Genomic DNA, 18649 nt, shown 5'->3' on the forward strand with positions numbered 1-18649 from the left:
CCTGGGCTCTATGCTGACCCCCGAATCTTGACCTCCAGGCAGATCTCTGCTGCCATAGCCACACTCTTATGTCTTCCTGCCCATTCGCCACTCAACCGGCATCTCAAATCTAATATTAAAAAAACTGAACTGGGAACATTTCCCCCAAATGTGCCTTTTGTTTAAGGTCTTCTGTCTCAGTAAATCCGTGATTCACCCAGTTACTCAGGCCCTACAACACCGGGCCAGGATCTCTTTCCCTACATAGCAGGCCTTCCTCTGAAATGGAATCCGAATGCAATCATCGCTCCCATCCCCATGGCTACCGCCCAGTCTGGACCATCGGCATCATCTTCTCTCCCGAGCAAGAGCAAAGGCTCCTAACTGGCCTAGGACACTGTCCTTGTCATCCTCTGCCAAAGGGAGCTTCCAAGGAGGCAGCAAGGCAGAAGCAGGAGGATCTATTCCCTCAGTCAAAGAGAGAGAAGCCGTCAGAGTCAGAGAGAAGATATAGCACGCCTCGTGGAAGAAGGGTCTGTCATGGCTGAGGGCCATTTCTCGCAGGGGCTGTGAAGTTCAATAAACACAAACATGGCCCTTGAGGTCCTTGGGGGGGGGGGGGCAGGGCATGGAGGGGTGGGGCACGAGTTCCAGAGGAAATGAGTCAAAACTTAAAACAATCAGAGAGCAAATCATCCTTGCATCAGTAAGAAGGCTCCCTTTGTTCTTTTAACAGCAAAGTATTCAAATGCAGGCAACTGAGAGAATACAGTGGCTTAGTAACACAAAATACCAAACATTTGGAAAATAAACCGTAAGATTACAACAGAAGTAGGAAGAAGGACCTTCTTGTGAGTACTGACCGGCCCTAAAGGGCAAAAGCAGGAGGAAAGATTTGGAGGGAAAGGTCTCGAGCCCAGGGCTTTGTTGCCAGAAGGAGTGTGTGTGGGGGGGGGGGGGGGGGAGGTATTTTCAGAGGGTGCAGCAGGGAGGGGCTGTCCCAAGGAAGGAATGGTTTGCCTCCCGGCTACACCCCTACAGCAGGAGGCAGGACAGAGCACCAGCCACAAGGAGTGACTACACGAGAGCAGGAAAGGAAACCAGAAGTCAGGCTGCAGAGAGAGGATCTGATCAAACGGACCCCTGAGGAAGAGGAACATCACTGCCCCGGTCAGTGCAGAGAAGGCGAGAGGGAGGGCGGCTGCAAGGCAGGGAGGCGAGCAAGGGCATCGCCTGCTAGACAGGGAGCGGCTGCTGCGTCCAGGGAACAGCCTTGCCCTTAGAACCCTGCCCAACTGGTCTGTCTGTCTCCAAGCCCTCCTTCAAGACAAGGACCCATTCATTCCGTTCCTCACTGTATCCTGGTGCCTAGGCTTCTAGGGTACGACAGGCACACAGGAGGACCTCAGGAGGTGTGTGCTACGTTGAGTGAGAGGGGCTAAGCATCATCAACACCAAATGGAAAGCACGACTTCCCAGGATCAACTTAAATTAGGCAAAGGCAGGGGACAGATACACTTACCTGCCGTCACAGCACCTTCACCTAAGGTTCTGTAAGCAAGCCCTAGGAAAGTACACGAACACGCACACACACACTCCCCCAACTGATTCTATAATAAAACCCAATCAATCATCACGTTGTCCTGTAACAGACGCTACCGATACAAAAACACGCAGACTGAATCTGGGATCTTTTACTCTTCCTGCGCGTCTCCCGGACGACTTCCAGTAAAGGTTCCAGACTGTAGATGCTGGAACATGCTAGGAGAGCTGCAGTATTGCTAGATCTCAGAATAAACTGTCTGCCTCACGCGAAAATAGCACCCATAGACCAATCAGGGGTAGACTGGCATTATTTACATTTTTAGGGTTCTGGGGAAAAGAAAACCAGAATTCGCCTGTGGGCTGGGGTTGGGGGCCGCTTTTGAAAACTGGCCAAAACAGATTCAGCCCATGTGCTTTTGGAAAAGAGCGCCGGAGACGGACAAAATTTCAGGGATGCCTCTGACACAACTCTTTTCTGCCCTAGCCAGCATATGCCCCTCCAGTACTGCTGTTACCAGAGGTCCTAGGCAGGGGCCCCCCATTGTAAAACTTTGGGGACAAGGAGCCCTGATGGCTGCCCTAAATGTTAGGAAGTGGGGGGGCAGGAGTATTAGGAGATGCTCCCCCCCCCACCCCCAGCGCTGACCCTGAGGGGTGTGTCAGTGGCACCCAGAGCTTGTGACATTCTCAGCAGGCGACAGTTCACAACTGCCCATCCAACCGCCTGCTGTGGACATAACAGATTTTCCGCCGAATGCCTGTTTTCTTGGTTTCTTAGGAGTCCCTGATTCTGGCAGCCAACCCCATGCCATTAATTTACCATTACGTGCTCACCTTTGTCCTGAAGCTAGGATTCAACTTTAGTTACAAACCACGCTGATGAAATGATGCCTACCTCTCGAGGTGTGCCCAAAATGCAATCACGGCGCGCAATTATTTTAAAGACACAGAAAACACAGCACCGTATGCAGTGAAAATGTCTCTGGCAAGTATCATGAATCCTCTTTTATAGTCAAAGGGACAGACGGAGAAAGGGCGAGGCGATCTGCTCAAAGTTACAGTGTGAGTCAGGGGCAGAGCTGAGAACGTAACCGAAGCCTCGGGCTCCGGCCGCGTGCATCCTCTGTGGAGCCTTCTCCCGAGGCTTCTGGGCTCTTCCCCACTAACCCTCCATTCCTGGAAGGCACGTCCCCCCTCCCCCCATATACAGTCGAGAAGGAAAAAGGCAATATTATCACTTCCTTTTTTCCTCTGAAATGACTCCTCCTTCCTTACCCCCCCCCCCCCCATCCCATCCTTTATCCCCAATTCACCAAGTCACAACAAAGGCACACTCATCCGGTCTGTTCAAAAAAGTTACTACCCACTAGCCTCCCCGGCCCAGTCATTCCTGGGAAGGAACAAGGTCTTCAGTCTCCTGGTTCTTATCTTCGAGGAATTAATGTAGCTGAGGGAGAACTGTAAGGGTGTGTGCGTGTGCTTTTAAAGAAAACAGAAGTCAAATGAAAAAGGCAGCAGCATAAAACACACCCTACAGACACGACTAAACAACATGCATTATGAGTCTGAAGGGCAGCCTCACAACGGGTTATTCTGCTCAGCGGAGGGTCAACAAAAGAGGGTTTGTCTGAGTTGGATCTTGAAGGATGGGAAGAATCTCAATATGCAGAGGGAGTGGGGAGGAGAGGGCATTTCAGGCAGGGGCTTGGCAGGAGCAAAGGTTAAGCGATCGGAGCGAGCACAGAGCCCTAGAGGACGGTGACCGGTGAGTGGTGGGTCAAGGGCGTAGCAGGGCGCAGGCTGGAGGGCGAGGAAGGGTCCAGCGAGGCCCAGAAAGCCACCGGGAATGAGAACGTCAGTACGCACGGAGCGGGGACTCACTGATGGCTCACGGCAGGCAGAGCAGGCTCGGAGCGGCCACATAGAAGATTACGTGGCAACGTTTTTAGGGGAGAAAGAAGGGGGCTGGGGTACATGGAGGGCACTTGGGAGGTTCCCGAAGGGGGACCAGAGCGAGAGCCAGAGCGAGATGGACCAGGGCACAAAATGCTGTTCGATTAGAAGCTTAGGAAGAGGAGGGGGCGCCTGGGGGGCTCAGTCGGTTGAGCGTCCGACTTCGGCTCCGGTCATGATCTCACGGTTCGAGCCCCGCGTCGGGCTCTGTGCTGACAGCTCGGAGCCCGGAGCCTGCTTCACGTTCTGTGTCTCCCTCTCTCTCTGCCCCTCCCAAGCTCATGCTCGGTCTCTCTCTGTCTCTCAATAATAAACATTACAAAAATTAAAAATAAAGTAAAAAAAAAAAAAAACCACCAAAAACCAAAACACGTACTGGTGCTTTGGTGGATACTGCAAAAATGTCCTCAATTCCCGACCTTCCCTTGTTGCCGGGCCCTTGCGATGGCACTGCGCTGCCCCTCCTGTTGGGAGGTGGGCGCACTTCCCCCGCCCGGGCCCCCAGGGGCAGCAGTGCACGGGAGGTGATGGCCAGCTGTGCGCCTGCTCCGGGGGCTCCTGCGTGTCTCCCCTCTCTCTGAGCCTCGCCACCCCCGTGCGTCAGCCACTGGACGGTGGGAGTCATCTGGGAGCCACTAGACTCGTGAGCGAGGCCACCCTAGACCACCCAAGCGAGGCCCGGCCAAGCACGCCGGCGAGCCTGCGGAGACCAGGCAACCCGCCCAGACTCACGCTCGCGGATAGGGCTGCTGGCTTTTGCGGTCACCTGCCACACGGCATCACCGTGGCGATCGACACCCCACACAGACATGCTATCTGCACCGGCACGTCCCGCACCAACTGCCTGACTTCCACACGGGCCGCGCTCCGGGAGAAAAGCACACGGGCCGGTTCGTACCTGAGGCAGGATGGTTAGGCGGAACGATCGGCTGGAGTTCTCGTCTCTCAGGTAGATGGAGATTTTAGGGAAGTAAGACCAAGGCGTCTCAGAATTCGTCCAGCAAGCCAGCTGGGACCCAGTCCAGAAACCATCAGAGAATTCTGGAATCTGGACAGAAAGAGAGCACGTGAGAAACCATGACTCGGCTGGCGCGTCAAGAGGAAACCGCTCCCAGCTCTCCTCTTCCCCTCGCCAGATGCCCGCGGCGGTAAACAACGTTTCCTCGGGACGGCCTGGCCGAGACGGCAGTCTTCTGGAAGGCGAGCGGTGATGACGAATCCCCAGCTATTAAGATCCCGCAGGCACACGGAGTCCTAAGTATCAGGCGCTGTTCCGAGCCCCCTGCAGCAGCAATTCCTTGAATTCTCAAAAAACCCCACCAGCACAGTATCACCCCCCCCCCCCCCCCAGCACTTTGTGGACGAGGAAACCGGAGCACAGGTGAAGTAACGCGCCCAGGGTCACAGCAGTGGCCAAGGACCCTTTAGGAGAGAGAACCTTCTGAGCCTTTCGGGCATCGCCTCTCCTTTGAACTCCAAGCGCGGAACTCATCCCGGTGCGCAGCCCTGTGGGGGGCTCTCTGCTCTCCGGCGATATCGTTCTGCTCCCCCAGACGTCAGCTCAGACGCCCTCCCGTCCAGGAAACCGTCCCCACCGTGCTGCTACCCCGTCATGCAGCTCTCCCCCTCGCTCTTTCTTCCTGCGGTGGTTAGAATTTGACATTCGTTGGTGGAACTGCCGAAATTCTGTTTCCTGCACCACAGTCCGAGTCCTTTTTTTTTTTTTTTTTTTTTATTTATTTATTTATTTTTGGGACAGAGAGAGACAGAGCATGAACGGGGGAGGGTCAGAGAGAGAGGGAGACACAGAATCGGAAACAGGCTCCAGGCTCCGAGCCATCAGCCCAGAGCCTGACGCGGGGCTCGAACTCACGGACCGCGAGATCGTGACCTGGCTGAAGTCGGACGCTTAACCGACTGCGCCACCCAGGCGCCCCAAGTCCGAGTCCTTTAAGGACAGAGGCCTGCTGTCTGTCCCACCTAGCAGTTCTAACACCGGGCCCCCAGGAGAGACTCAGGAAGCATTCGCGCGAAAAGCGAACAGCCAAGGCCACACAGCGCCCACCTGGGCCTCCCGCCCCGGGTCTGGACGGACAACGCCACCGGCACATGCCCACCAGTTGCCGAGTCCACAAGTCAAACGCAACTAACTCCCATCAGCTCACCAGGGCGAGCGTAGGTTCCGGAGGACATCTACCCGCACCTGCCAGCCCAAAGAGGGAAGAACCGTGCCGGGTGTGCCTCTTCGAAAACGGCCGGCAGAGCGAGGGCCCAGCTCAGGTCAGAACGAGAGAAGTGTGCGACAGGAAGAGCTCTAGGAGTGTATGTGACAGGAACAGATCTAGGAGAGCCTGGGACAGGGGCACGGCTGGGACTGAGTGCGATGGAGCAAAGGCAGGAAAGCAAGGGAGGGGGCGGAGCCAGGAGGCATGGGAAGGGGCGGGGCCCGGAGGGCAAGGAGGGGGCGGAGCCAGGAGGGCATGGGAGGGGGTGCAGCTAGGAGAGCACCGACTTGGAGTAACAGGTGACTGTCAAGAGAGCATCTCCAAGAACCTGAGCTGAGCTAAGGGCGGGGGTGGGGGGCCAGCACGAGATGTGTCTGAGGGAGGGAGGACGGGCAGAGAAGCTGCCTCAATGGGTAAAACCGAGGTCAGCAGTGGAGGCTGGTGGGGCGGATCGGAAGGAACAGAGGGGAGACAGAGGAAATGATAGTGCCCTGGCATCTTCACCAGAGGCCATTAAGAGAGATCTGAGCTTTGTGGCAAGCCAGTAAGGGGTCCAAGTGGGATTTGCACAGGCCACTGGTTCTCGAGTCTCAACTCCAGGGGGCGGGCCTGGCTAGAGTCACTGATGGGTGGTGATGGGGCATAGATGGAATCCCTCCGAGAGAACACAGGGAGAAGGGAGGGGCCTAGGACCCACCCTGGATCAGGCTGGCAAAGGAGACCCCATGAAGAGGGTGCAGGGACCAGAAGTCCAGGAGGAGGGTGTTATGGAAGCAGAGAGGAGGTAAGACAGGTAAGCAGGGATGGTGTGCAGGCCAATCGGGGCAAGAACTGAGAAAACTGGGTGTTGCTGCACGAACCCTGAGTGCCGTGTACTATAGGACCACACCCGGCAGGTGCAAGCCCCCCTCCACCCCATTCTGGGCCACACAATGGGGAGAAAATGCCCCAAAGTTTTTCGTCCTCCCACGGAACATCCATCACGAAACTTAGTGACTGATCTGTAAAATTTCTAATGTTGGCGTTAATATATTTTCACCTTTTATAAAAGTTAAGTCGAGTGGAACTGTGTATCAGAGGGCAGAATCCCCTGCCAGTGCAGCTGAGAAGGGTGGGGCTGTCATCTGGTGGACCCAGGGATGAGCTAAGACAAGGGCGGCCGGGCCTGCACCCGGGGAAGGGGGCCCCACGTCAGTGCTGGGAGCGGCTCTGATGTGCAGACGGAGGGATCAGGCCCAGGGGCGTGCCCAGTAACTCACCTAAGGGGTATAGCTCTGAATCGGATGGGGGACCATCTACCTCCAAAGAGGTGTCTGTGAGTCCGAGGGCCTCCCGGAAGGCTAAGCTACGTGTCCTCGGGGGACAGTTTTGACCCTCAGATCACAGAGTTTGGGGTCAGAAGTCATCCAAAAGCAGGTGTCGTCCCGCTTCTGGATTTTACAGATGGGGAAGCGCTGGGCAGAACACAACGGCACTTCACCTAGGAGGACGGGGAGCCCAGGTCTCTGCCATACACGGAACTCCCCGTGAGGCTCCTCTCAAATTACAGACCTATAAACCACGCATTCCTAAAATCCCAGCTGAACAATCCAGGCCACGAGCCCAACATCTGCACTGCGTCTAACTCCCCAAAGCCGGCCATTTCCCGGGGCGCCTGGGTGGCTCAGTCGGGTAAGCGTCCGACTTCAGCTGAGGTCATGATCTCGCGGTTTGTGGGTTCGAGCCCCACGTCGGGCTCCGCACCGAAGGTGTGGAGCCTGCTTGGGCTTCTCTCTCTCTGCCCCTCCCCCACTTGTTACACACTCTCTCTCTCTCAAAAATAAATAAACTTAAAAAAAAAGAAGTCAGCCATCCCCTCAACTGGAAAGAAACCCTACGCCACGACAGGCGAGAACACTGGCCACCTGTGGTCCACGTGCGCTGACCCAGGGACCCCGTCTGCCCTCCCTGGACTTTCTCGGCCCAAGACAGAGAGCCTGCCCGGGTCCTCCCCTCCCTGACACAGGCTCTGAGGTCACAGGGTAATTTTAGACACGGCAAACACATTCTGTAATCTCATTCCTTCTACCTCCTGCTTTTCTCACAAAGTCCGTCGCCGCTGAACGGGGCCTGTGACGCCGTCTGGGGTCCCAGCGCCTGGCAGGCGTGGCCCGCTCTCTCCCCGCGGGGCTCACACAGGGGCTGGGGTCGTGGGCCCCGCACAGGCCGGGGCTGGCCACAGGCTGGCTGGGGTCACACGTACACACACACGCATCGAGCATTTCTGCAGGATAAGCCCGAACACATTTACGGCCCAGAATACTCCGTCTGAAGAGGCTCATGTCAGGTCTGCTGAGGACATTTTCACTACTGAAGAAAATCAGCATATGGCTCCTTATTTTAAGCATGGTCTGATTTTCAGCCAGCGTTCTGAATTTAGGGCACTAAAAACTTTACTTGCCACTTTTTTCTGATTCAGCAGATACGAGACAAGAGAGGAGCTTTACTCTGGCTTTTTGACCGCTGCTGCCTGGAAATCCTCTCAAGCTCAAAAAGGGCCTCGGCCCGACGTCTGTTTCACGGCCCCTCTTTGTCCTCTCGGATCACCTGCCGCTCTTCCCATGACGGTCTCGGACTCTTGAAGTCTGGTTCAGGACAACCAAAAGCCCCGTGCTCCTCCCCATGCTTCTGCGAGAAGCTGTCACAAAGCAACTGCTACGCATGTTCCGATCACCGGTTCTTCGAATCCGGCCAGTGGAGCAGTGGGACGGTCGGGCCGGCATTCGTACCAGGAGAAAGACTCTGGGTGGGAGACGCGCGCTTTTGGTGACCTTGCAAGCGTGGCCCTGTGCAGACAGAGGCTTATGAAAACACCCAAGAAGCTGAGGGAAACGTTTGGCACGCGTCCGAACAAGGAGCAGCAGCGGCACCGTGGTTTGAACATGAAACAGAGGCTTCCTCTCCCCGAGCATCACCGTGTGGGGGCTTTCTACCTCGGCCCTCACGACAGCCCGGCGACGAGGGCACGGAGACTCCGAGGGCCCGAATCCCACCCCGGGCACCTAGCTACGTTCAAGCGCATCAGACCCCTGAAGCTGTGCTCTTCCCCAGTCAATGCCTTTGGTCCATCCCGTTGCCCCGAACCAACTGGAAAGTTGGAGCCATACTGGAACACCCGTCAGCCAGTTCTCCAAAATGCATGCCGCCCTTGGCCGTGGTTTTAATCATGATTACGCGGGCTTGATTTTGATTGACCTTCGTCTTCTGTGAATCACATTCTTTTACAGAAGTAAGGAATTAAAATTCCAGCACAGCTTGGATGAAGGCCAAAAAAAAAAAAGTACAATTTTTGGTTTATTTGTTTTGTTTTACAGGCTGCAAATATATCCTTGGTCTACCGTGTACTTTAATACAGAGTATTACCAAGTGGACTTTTTTTTCTTAGATTAAAAAAAAAAAGTCCTACACCCACTACACTATTATTTGAAACACTAAACAGCATTGCACCTTCAAATCCAAGTCCTCTGAGGTTAAAGTGAAGAAATTCTTTGCTGGTTAAGAGTAAGACTGTGAATTTAATAAGTCATAGTTTAAAAAAAAAAAAAAACCCAGCCCCTCAAAATCCTCGGATGACGACTATTGGAGTACAAAGCAGTACCCCTCAGCACGTGGTCATGACCTGGCGGTCCCCGAGATTTATCAGCGCCCCGAGGACTCACCAGAGACGTGCGGGCCACGGCTTCAACGACCGCATCAAACACCTTCTGGGGCAGGCGCAGAAGTGTGGTGCCGCTATCCACGATGGCTTTGTCTGCATTGTACTAGAACAGAGGAGAGTTGGCGGGGAAAAGGCACAGACATGAAACTCATAATCGATGCGTGGCTGCAGCCTGCTATTGCTGTCATTGCTACATACAGATCCAGGCAGCCGTGGTCCCTCACTGGTGGCTAAATTCCTTTCCTATTCTTGGAACTTGGACACTAGCCCAAATGCTCACTTCCCGGATAAGGAAACTGAGGCCAGGAGAAGGAAGTGACGTGACGGCCGTCCACAGCTCTCTCCATGCAGAAATTCCCCCATTTGGGGGCGCTCAAATGTCCTCGGAGGAGCCCCCAAGGGCAAAGACCCACTTGGCTTTCCAGACGGGCGCGACATGTTAATTACCACGTATACAAATCCTACAGTCAAGTGTTATCCCACAAATGGAGAAAGAGAAGGACAGACAGTCTTTATTTAACAGACACCTGCTACCTGCATTTGACGGAAGCACAGCCACGTTCAGGAAAAGGCTCTCACACCCACACGTGGAATTTGTATTGTATTGTAGGCCCTCCCATTTGGTTCTACCGCTGGATTCTTTGACGGCAGATAAGGGTCTCTGGCGACAAACCGGCTTTGGGGCCTATCGCAGTGCAAGGGAGCACCGCTTTATCGATGCCATCGTGGCCACAAAGGAGCCAAACGCAGACAGGGTGTGAATACGGCTCATACGTGACTTGGTGCTCTACACGTGTGCCTCCCGTGAGGACAGGCGAGGTGCGCCCCCTCGAGTGACAGCTGAGCGCTGGGGAGGGCGGGGGGGGTGGCGAATGGAGGATTAAGCTGATGATCTGAGTTTCATTTTGCTTATTTCTAGCCCCCACCCGCCCCCCCGCCGCCTTTCCCCGTCGCACTGACGAAACCTGCTTATTCCATTCTCTTCAACACAGTCCAGTCACCATCAGGCCCAGACGAACAGTGAAAGCCGTGGCCCCTGGACACTCCTCCGCACACACCATTTTATGCTAATTTTCCCCTACGAAGCCAAGTGACTGGAAGGAAACAAATTTTCTGGAAGGAGGAGTTCATTATCATACAAAAAGGCCCTGTAACTTTTAATGTAATGAATCTTTGATTTATCTTTTAATGTAACGGACCTTCTATTTTTCTATTCGGGTCCCAGCGGTAGTATTTAAGCGACCCAGCCACACGAGGGTAGACACAAAGAGATCACGGTGCAAATACCTCTCTGCAGTCCAGATTAAGGCTCTGGCCTCCAATTTCCAATTTCAGAATTTCTATCTGGTAATACCACTCCTCCTTAATAGGGGTATACCAGATGTCTCCTTTGTACAAACTTGGTTCAATTCCACCCAGGACCTGAGAAGAAAAATATTTACGGGGGTAAGAAAAAACACGTAGGCATAGCAACACGTTACACAGAGAAAGCATGCGATCAGAAGGTGAATCCTCACTGGGCTCAGTACCTTCACATTATTGTGATGTTACAAAACAGACAGCTATGCTTGAAAATTAAACAGGGAACGTTTGGGGGCCATGTATCCAAAGGTCCAACAATATCATACCCTAGTCTAATCGAGATGCTCTGGGGGTTTCCATTATGTAAAGGAAGTACATACAATTTAGTCTTATGGTCTCGAGACTTCGCTTCCTCCAAACACGTGAAGCGAAATAGTTAACTGCGTTGATTGACGGGAATTTAGTTCCTCAGAGGACTTAGACTTACTGTCTTGCAATTGTGCGTGGAAAGCAGAACAGAAGAGCTTCCCTACCCCAAACTGCGTGCTGTCAAACTATGAAACATCGCCCCATGAATCCTAGGCTGCCCTCTATCCAGAAAAGGGGCTACATAAGGTATTAAGATCGTGTGTACTCGGGGCGCCTGGGTGGCTCAGTCGGTTGGGCGTCCGACTTCGGCTCAGGTCATGATGTCACGGCCCGTGAGTTCGAGCCCCACGTCGGGCTCTGTGCTGACAGCTCGGAGCCTGGAGCCTGCTTCGGATTCTGTGTCTCCCTCTCTCTCTGCCCTTCCCCCACTCACGCTCTGTCTCTATCAAAAAATGAATAAACGTTAAAAAAAAAAAAAAGACTGTGTGTACTGTTAGCAAACGAAAGCAACTGGGCTTGCTTCGATTAGAGGGGTTGTGGGCACGTGCCCTGAGGTGCCCTTCTTGTACATCGTCCCTGTCACCTCCTGCTTTAGACATCGGGGTGCAGGGCTCATTGAGGGGACGCCCAGGCCACAGCATATCCACAGCGCTGATGGCTTTGATCTGTCTGTGTAATAGAAAGCTTTCCGCTGTGTGCGCACACGTGCGCACAGAGAGACAAAGGATATACAGGTGTGCCTGTCTCCCCACCGCACTGATGACATCACCAGCATTTCCCTCTGCTTCCCCAAGGCAGAGAAAAGCCCGCTCACCGCACCCCCTACGGTTCCTCACCTGCCCCTCCCCAACCCGCAAAAAACTGTTACCCTTCAAAGAAAAAAACTTTTTTAAGAAGCTTTAATGGATTTGGGGGAAGCAATGACAATCATCAGCTTGTGGATGGCAAGGTAATTAGGAAAGATAAAAATAATTCCCAAGTGTATCCGTTTTCTAAAGCTTCTAGAACAAAGGTTATCAAAATTCCACAGGACTTCTGCACGCGCCCACGTCTCCTATTCCTATCAGGGTGTCAATAAAACAGAAAAAACTGCCCGATTGATTTGTGATTTTTCCCCCCCTTTAAGACTAAAAGATACCCACAAGACTACCTCCGTTGGTACCGGATCCAGCGACGGGCAGTCCCGCCCCACACATCTGCATGGAGAACACGTTGGGGATTCTCGCTTGTGCCACCAGAGAATCAAAGAATGTCTCCAGGGAACTTGACGGCTGTAGGAGGGAAAACGGCGACAGAACAGATGAGTGACCCAAAGCAGACACCACGCGTGACGTACAAGCTGTTTTCCTAATTTGTCTCATGGCTAAACAACAAACAAGCTGCAGTAATTCAGAAAAACCTACAACAGACTTCCCACCAGGCGGCATTTTCCCCGCTGGAGCGGCTCTGTTGTAAAAATAAGACAGTATTTCTAAAATTGGAGCGATACAGTAGATTGGCGAGGCCCCTGCGCGGGGACGGCACGCAAAAAGAAGAGGGTATTTGTAGAGCAAGCACGACACCGTCTCATTTGTCACCACGACTTTCCGGGAGGCAGGGGTGAGACGTGGAAGTAGGTCGCCGAGATGGGTGGTGAACTCTAATCATGGCCATCTCAGAGTAACAAGAGAACGGTCTCCAGGTGCGGCCTTTGTGGCTTCAGAAAACGTCACTCACTCCTTTCAGCCACGGTCGTCTGGCGCCACGAGACATCTCTGATCACAGCACCCACTGAACGCCGGGGAGCAGGAAAGCAGCAGGGAAGGGACAGTCCTGGGATCCTCAGGTTGAAAAGCCCCTATTCCCTGCTGGGCCCAAGCAGCCCGTGCCTCCCTTCCCGTGGAGCTGGCAGTCACTTGGGCACCCCCAAGTCTCCAGGACTCAGAGGAAGAGGCACGGTGTGCGAGCAGCTCTGAGCTGGGGGTGGGCCTCCCCCTGGCGGTCTCAGGGCAGGTCAGGGACCTCCGGGCAGATTTTTGACAACTGGGAGATACCAATCACTTGGAGTTGTTAGTTTCTTAAGTTTATTTCTTTTGAGAGAGAGAGAGAGAGAGAGAGAGAGAGAGAGAGCTGGGGAAGGGCAGAGAGAGAGGGAGAATCTCAAGCAGGCTCCGTGGGGGTCAGCACAGAGCCCGACGCGGGGCTCGAACCCACAAACCGTGAGATCATGACCTGAGCCGAAACCAAGAGGCAGGCGCTCAACCGACCGAGTCACCCAGGCGCCCCTCGGACTTGTTGGTTCCTGACGGAAACTCGCCCGTGGTGGCACAGGTGCCATTGGCACATTCTGACCACCGACGGTCACCGTCAGAACTATTTGCTACCTGTAAGAATTAAAACTGAAATTCTGGAGGGAGTAGGAGAAGAGCCCGCTGGCAAAGAGAAATCTTCCCACGTATTTAACTCTGTTGTCTCTGGCCTCCTAGCCCTGCTTCCACGACTCTCTGCCAGGAGTCGGCACAATCTCTGTACGCGAGGTGGGCAGAGGACTTGGCATCTGGGTCGATGACGGAGAGACAAAGTCCCCTCCTGCAGGAGGCCGGGTGTGGTGCTGACCCAGGCCGCCGTGCCTCCGGTCACCCGCATGGGAGGCAGCGAAGTAAATAAACGCTGCCTGGAACTAAATTCTGGCTCCCTCCCTTGCCAGCCGTGTGACTTGTTCCTTTGTTTCTTTATCTGGAAAATGGGAAAATAATAGCCTCCTAGAGCTGTCGTGGGACTCAAATGGGTCCATACGCACAAAGGACTTGGAATAGTGCCTGGTGCCCGGCAAGGGATCCATTGTTACTCTGTCGAGTCACTTTTCAGGAGGACGGTGCCTCGGGATCCCTCTTGAGGTTTAAAAACACACAGGTGCCAGGATCAGCCAAGAGAACCAGATTCAGGAGGCGTGTAGGGGGACCGAGACACCACACGCTGTGGTGGCCGCTGAGTGGCTCGGCCAGTCTCTTCCAGACCCCAATCCAGACTGCGCCGCCTGGCACGGGTCTCCCGCCACGTGCCTCGCCCCACCCATCCCGCGACTGTCTCCCCCAGGCTGGGACGGGACCCCATCGCTGGTAATCTCGGAATTTCACGCACAAAAAGGTCACGTGGGGAGTCCGGACACCCCAAGGGACCCCGGAGTCATTACTTCCCAGGAAGTTTATTATCAACATTATCAATTCCGGGAAATTCAGCTTCATTCTACCATCCTCCAAATAATCCGCCGTGACACCAACCGGGCACACCTTTCGCGGTCAATGTCAGGTAAACACGGAATGGTTTGTCCTTGGTCACGCTGTCAGGGAAATCGCATTTAGGAAGGTAGGTGATTGGGGCGCCTGGGTGGCTCAGTCGGTTGTGTGTAGGACTCTTGATCTCGTCGTGGTTCATAGGATCGGGCCCCGTGTGGGGCTCTGTGCTGACAGCTGGGAGCCTGCTTGGGATCCTCTCTTTCTCTCTGCTCCTCCCCCTCCTCTCTACCTCTCAAAATCAATAAAAATAAACTTAACAAGAAGGAATGTAGGTCAAGAGTCTGCAGATTTCCCATTAAGCTCGCCACACAGTACTGAGAGGAAAAGGGGGCTCCAGAACCCCCCCGGGTCTGCAGACGGGCTCTGGGCAAGGAAGGTAAGCTTCTCTGACCCTCAGTCTGCACAGCCATAAAATGGGAGAACACGGCCTTCCAAAGTTGGCCTCATGGGGAGGTCTCGAGATTCAAGGGAACCAACATCCTGTGATGTGCCTCACGGGCTGTCTCTCCTTGAGAAGCCACAGGGTTGGGAACCTCCCCCGACCCCTCCCTGCTGCCCCCTCCCCGCCTGGCCCCCCTGCACCGTTTACTAGCGGGCTTGGGCTGGAATAAACGTCCTTGCAGGGAGAGAAAACAGGCCTCCCCTCCTGGGCCCTCACGGACCGCGGGGGGCTCCGCCGTTACTGGGTGGGTAGGTCCTACATGTGTGTGCCTTGTGGTTTCACACTCCACTCTGGCTCCAAGCCTGGCACCGAACAATGAGCAGGGCAAGGTGTGGTGCCCACTGCAGACTAGGTGGGGTGACCTCCCGCTTTGCTCAGGTGTGCACAGCCCGAGCCCCGGGCACACCCTGGGTCCTAATCTGCTGGCCTCTGGCTCCCTTCCTGATGGAAATCCCCCGGCCTGTGAGCAAGCCCGCCCCCCCACACTCCTGCACACCAACGTCCCTTCCTTTGGGCCGGCCTGAGTCCAAATGTTTGGAGAACATTCAATTCTGTCTTTCCCATTTTGTGCAGGTTCCACGCTTTCCCCCCGCGCCTCCTGGGCCACTGGCTGGCGGTCCCTAGGACGTGCGTTCAGGCCCCACTCGGGCTACGGGGGGGGGGGGGGGGGGGGCTCCGCAGGGGTGTCTGCAGCCACAGCAAGAAAGCACGACGCTCTCCTCTGTGGTGGGGAGCCTCCCGGCTGAGGTTCAGGACCTCCTGCAGGCTCCGTGTCTCCACGCGAAGGTGCGAGTTTAATAAATGTCTTTTCGGGGTGCCGGGGTGGCTCAGTCGGTTGGGCATCCAACTTCGGCTCAGGTCATGATCTTGCACTCCGTGAGCTCAAGCCCCGCATCGGGCTCTGTGCCGACAGCTCAGAGCCTGGAGCCTGTTTCAGATTCTGTGTCTCCCTCTCTCTGACCCTCCCCCGTTCATGCTCTGTCTCTCTCTGTCTCAAAAGTAAATAAACGTTAAAAAAAACAATGTGTTTTCTTTTGACCCTACCCGAAGAAAAACCCCTCACCACCATAATTCAAGTGATTCAGGTTCTGTTAACATTTTTACACTGCAGAAGTAAAATAAGCAGAACTAAGACAAATGAGGGAAAGTGATGCTTGGGGTGTATCTTGGCAGGAAAGTTCGAGGAACTGCACCGTTTACCTTAAGCTTCAAAGATGCCCAGAAACACGATGCACTGTGTGACCACGGTCTGCCTCCACCACGGGAGTCTCACGGACCGCCTGCGCCCCGCGGCCCGGACCCACCTGCCGCCCGTCCGAGCACTGGCCCCAGACGCGTCCCACCTCTGACGCACTCAGGCCCACGCTGGCCTTACCTTGGCCAGGGCAGCATACGCGAGTCCCAGAATCCCGTTCCATTTGACGCCGGGCAGAAAGAAGTTCTCTGACTCGAAGATAGTGGCAATGTTGACAAGAAATGAGCTATTGAAGCCTTTCGGGATGGTGACCACGTCCTCCCCCACGAAGCCGGTCCAGCTCCCTTGCGTGTACTTCACGGTGACGTCAAAGCCCTTGGAGCGGTACGTGCTGGACCTGGCGGAACACGAGGGAAGGCATCGTATTTGTCTGTGAACCCGCGTGCTGACCGGTCACCGTGGCGGAGACGGCTGTGCTAAGCGCCGGGGGGGTTTTACGGTCAACTCTTCAGGACTAACAGTGGCCCTGCTGACCAAGTGGCATTTCCCACAAGACACGATCACTAGCATTTGGGTAGCAGTGGTTCCGTGCCACGTGTGAGGGAGGTACTGGGGTCGACATCTGCCCCTGTGAAGCCAGTAAGTCAGGGGCTTTACTTAACTGGATGAGCCTTTGAAGGCAGAAATCAAACCTGGGCATCTGCCTGGCCCTCTGGCTTCACAGGGGCCCTGCAGTGGCTTCTCTGTGACACAGGGAGGGGCCGCGGGCTGTGGCCCGGGGCTCAGATTCACATGTACAATCAGTGTGAAAATACCAAGTGATCCCCTCCACCTCCACGGCCTTCCTCCTGATGTCACAGGCTCCTTCTCCCGGTTGTCCCCAAGGCTCCAAAGCTTATTATACTCATGCCAAAATATGGGGGATACCAAAACATGAAGGGATTCAGACGATGGTCAGGGCAGAGGAGAATCCTGCCCTTGGGGAGACCGACAGTAAACAAACGAATCCACAAAATTCCAAGTGGTGATAAAGAGTGTTAAGGACTCTCCAGAGAATAAATCGGTGGGGGGAGGGGGGGTTGGCAGTGACGTGGAGGTGACCCAGGCGTCTGCAAAGCAACCACATGTGTGTGAGACACGCACAAAGCCAACGAGCCGCATAGGAAGGACTTTCCGGAGGGAGGACAGCAGGTGTCATGGCCCTGTGGTGTCCCAACCTGTAAAGTAATTCTCTTACCCCGCTGAGTTTAAAAACTCTGCTGATTTACAGCAAAGGACCCAAAGAAGGTCTCTAGGCAAATATCTGAGCATTCACACCACACTCACCCTAGGAAAACTGTCCACTTCCTCAGAGAAGTGTCAAATCACCAAACAGATCAGTGGAAAGTGCCCCCATTTGCCTGTGGTTTTTATTTCGCTGATTTATCACTGAACACTCAGTCCTTGTTGTAGGATTACAGGGACTAATGCAGTCTTGCCTGAGGTCAGGAAGGAAGTTAAATCGGAGATGATATGACCTCTTTTGGGTGGGGGGTGGGGTGGGGGGTGGTGCGCACATCTCTTAAGCTTTAAATATATTTGACAGTTTTTAATTCGGTAATCACGCTTCTGAGAATTTGATCCTAAGGAAACGCCCATGATGCAGGTGGAGACTCAGGTACAAAGACAGCCATTATGTTTTATCTATAATAGCAAATGGTTGGAAACAACCTAAGCCCCAGTAAAAAGGAAACAGTTTAGCAAACCATATCTCTATGATGGAATATTACATAAAACCGAAACAGACTAAGTCATTTTCAACGACACAGGAATAAGGTACAAGAAAAATGTCGGTGGCTCCCTTGGGTGGTGGGGTGTGTAGGGGAGACTCCCCTCGTTTTTTAGGCCCATCTACAATTTCTGCATACTTAACTTCCACAATCAGAAAAAAAAAGAGTTATTTTTAAAATGTCTGGCAGACATGGGGCACCTGGGTGGCTCAGTCAGTTAAGCATCTGACTCTGGATTTCCGCTCAGGTCATGATCTCGCACTTCGCGGGTTTGAGCCCCGCGTCGGGCTCCATGCTGACAGTGTGGAGCCTGCTTGGGATTCCCTCTCTCCCTCTCTCTCTGCCCCTCCCCTGCTGGCATGCGTCGGAGTGCCCTCTCTCCCTCAAATAATAAACTTTACAAACTGGCAGAAGATTTTTGGAGAAATTTGATCTACGTTAGCTTCGTAATGGGATACAAACTGTACAGAACGGCTGCTTTTAACATTTGCCGTCTTAGATCGCTCTGCCATGACCTCTAAGGGGCAGCAGCATTAAGTGACTCGTGTGCACCTGTCTCCTGACAAGGGAGAGCACAGAAGAGTGAGGGGGGAGGGGTCCACGCACGCGGAGAACTAGGGGACCCATCAGAAGTCGCACGTGTCAGGCAGTCAGGTCGCTGAGACGCGGGCACCCGAGGGTCGCTGTGACGCCCAGTTTACCGCGAGCACTAACTCAGGGGTGCCTGGTGTGTGGCAGGGGCTGCACGCAGAGACGGTGACCCGCAACGAAACCATGGAATTATTCGGGCCCTGCTGACAATCTCGGGTCATTCCTCGAGTCCGCAAATCCACCACTGCTAACGAGAGCGGCTACCTAGGATCCACTCCAGGGTCAGCACACTGTTTCTGGAAAGGGC

At 54.3% G+C, this 18649-nt stretch overlaps 1 protein-coding gene across 2 annotated transcripts in view; it reads right to left on the bottom strand.

Annotated features, from left to right (window-relative positions):
• Window positions 1-18649, bottom strand: part of BACE2 (beta-secretase 2) — a 90948-nt gene that overhangs the window by 24007 nt on the left and 48292 nt on the right. For both annotated transcript variants that reach the window (XM_053903057.1, XM_053903058.1), the window contains exons 3-7: window positions 16163-16379; window positions 12213-12341; window positions 10687-10821; window positions 9401-9502; window positions 4376-4525 (exon numbers count right to left, since the gene is read on the bottom strand). In XM_053903057.1, coding sequence (XP_053759032.1) covers window positions 4376-4525; window positions 9401-9502; window positions 10687-10821; window positions 12213-12341; window positions 16163-16379 — 733 coding nt within the window. The remainder of the gene's footprint in view (window positions 1-4375; window positions 4526-9400; window positions 9503-10686; window positions 10822-12212; window positions 12342-16162; window positions 16380-18649) is intronic.

This window comes from Panthera pardus, unplaced genomic scaffold (assembly GCF_024362965.1).
Source record: "Panthera pardus isolate Hobbes unplaced genomic scaffold, ASM2436296v1 HiC_scaffold_16, whole genome shotgun sequence".
Lineage (NCBI taxonomy): Eukaryota > Metazoa > Chordata > Mammalia > Carnivora > Felidae > Panthera > Panthera pardus.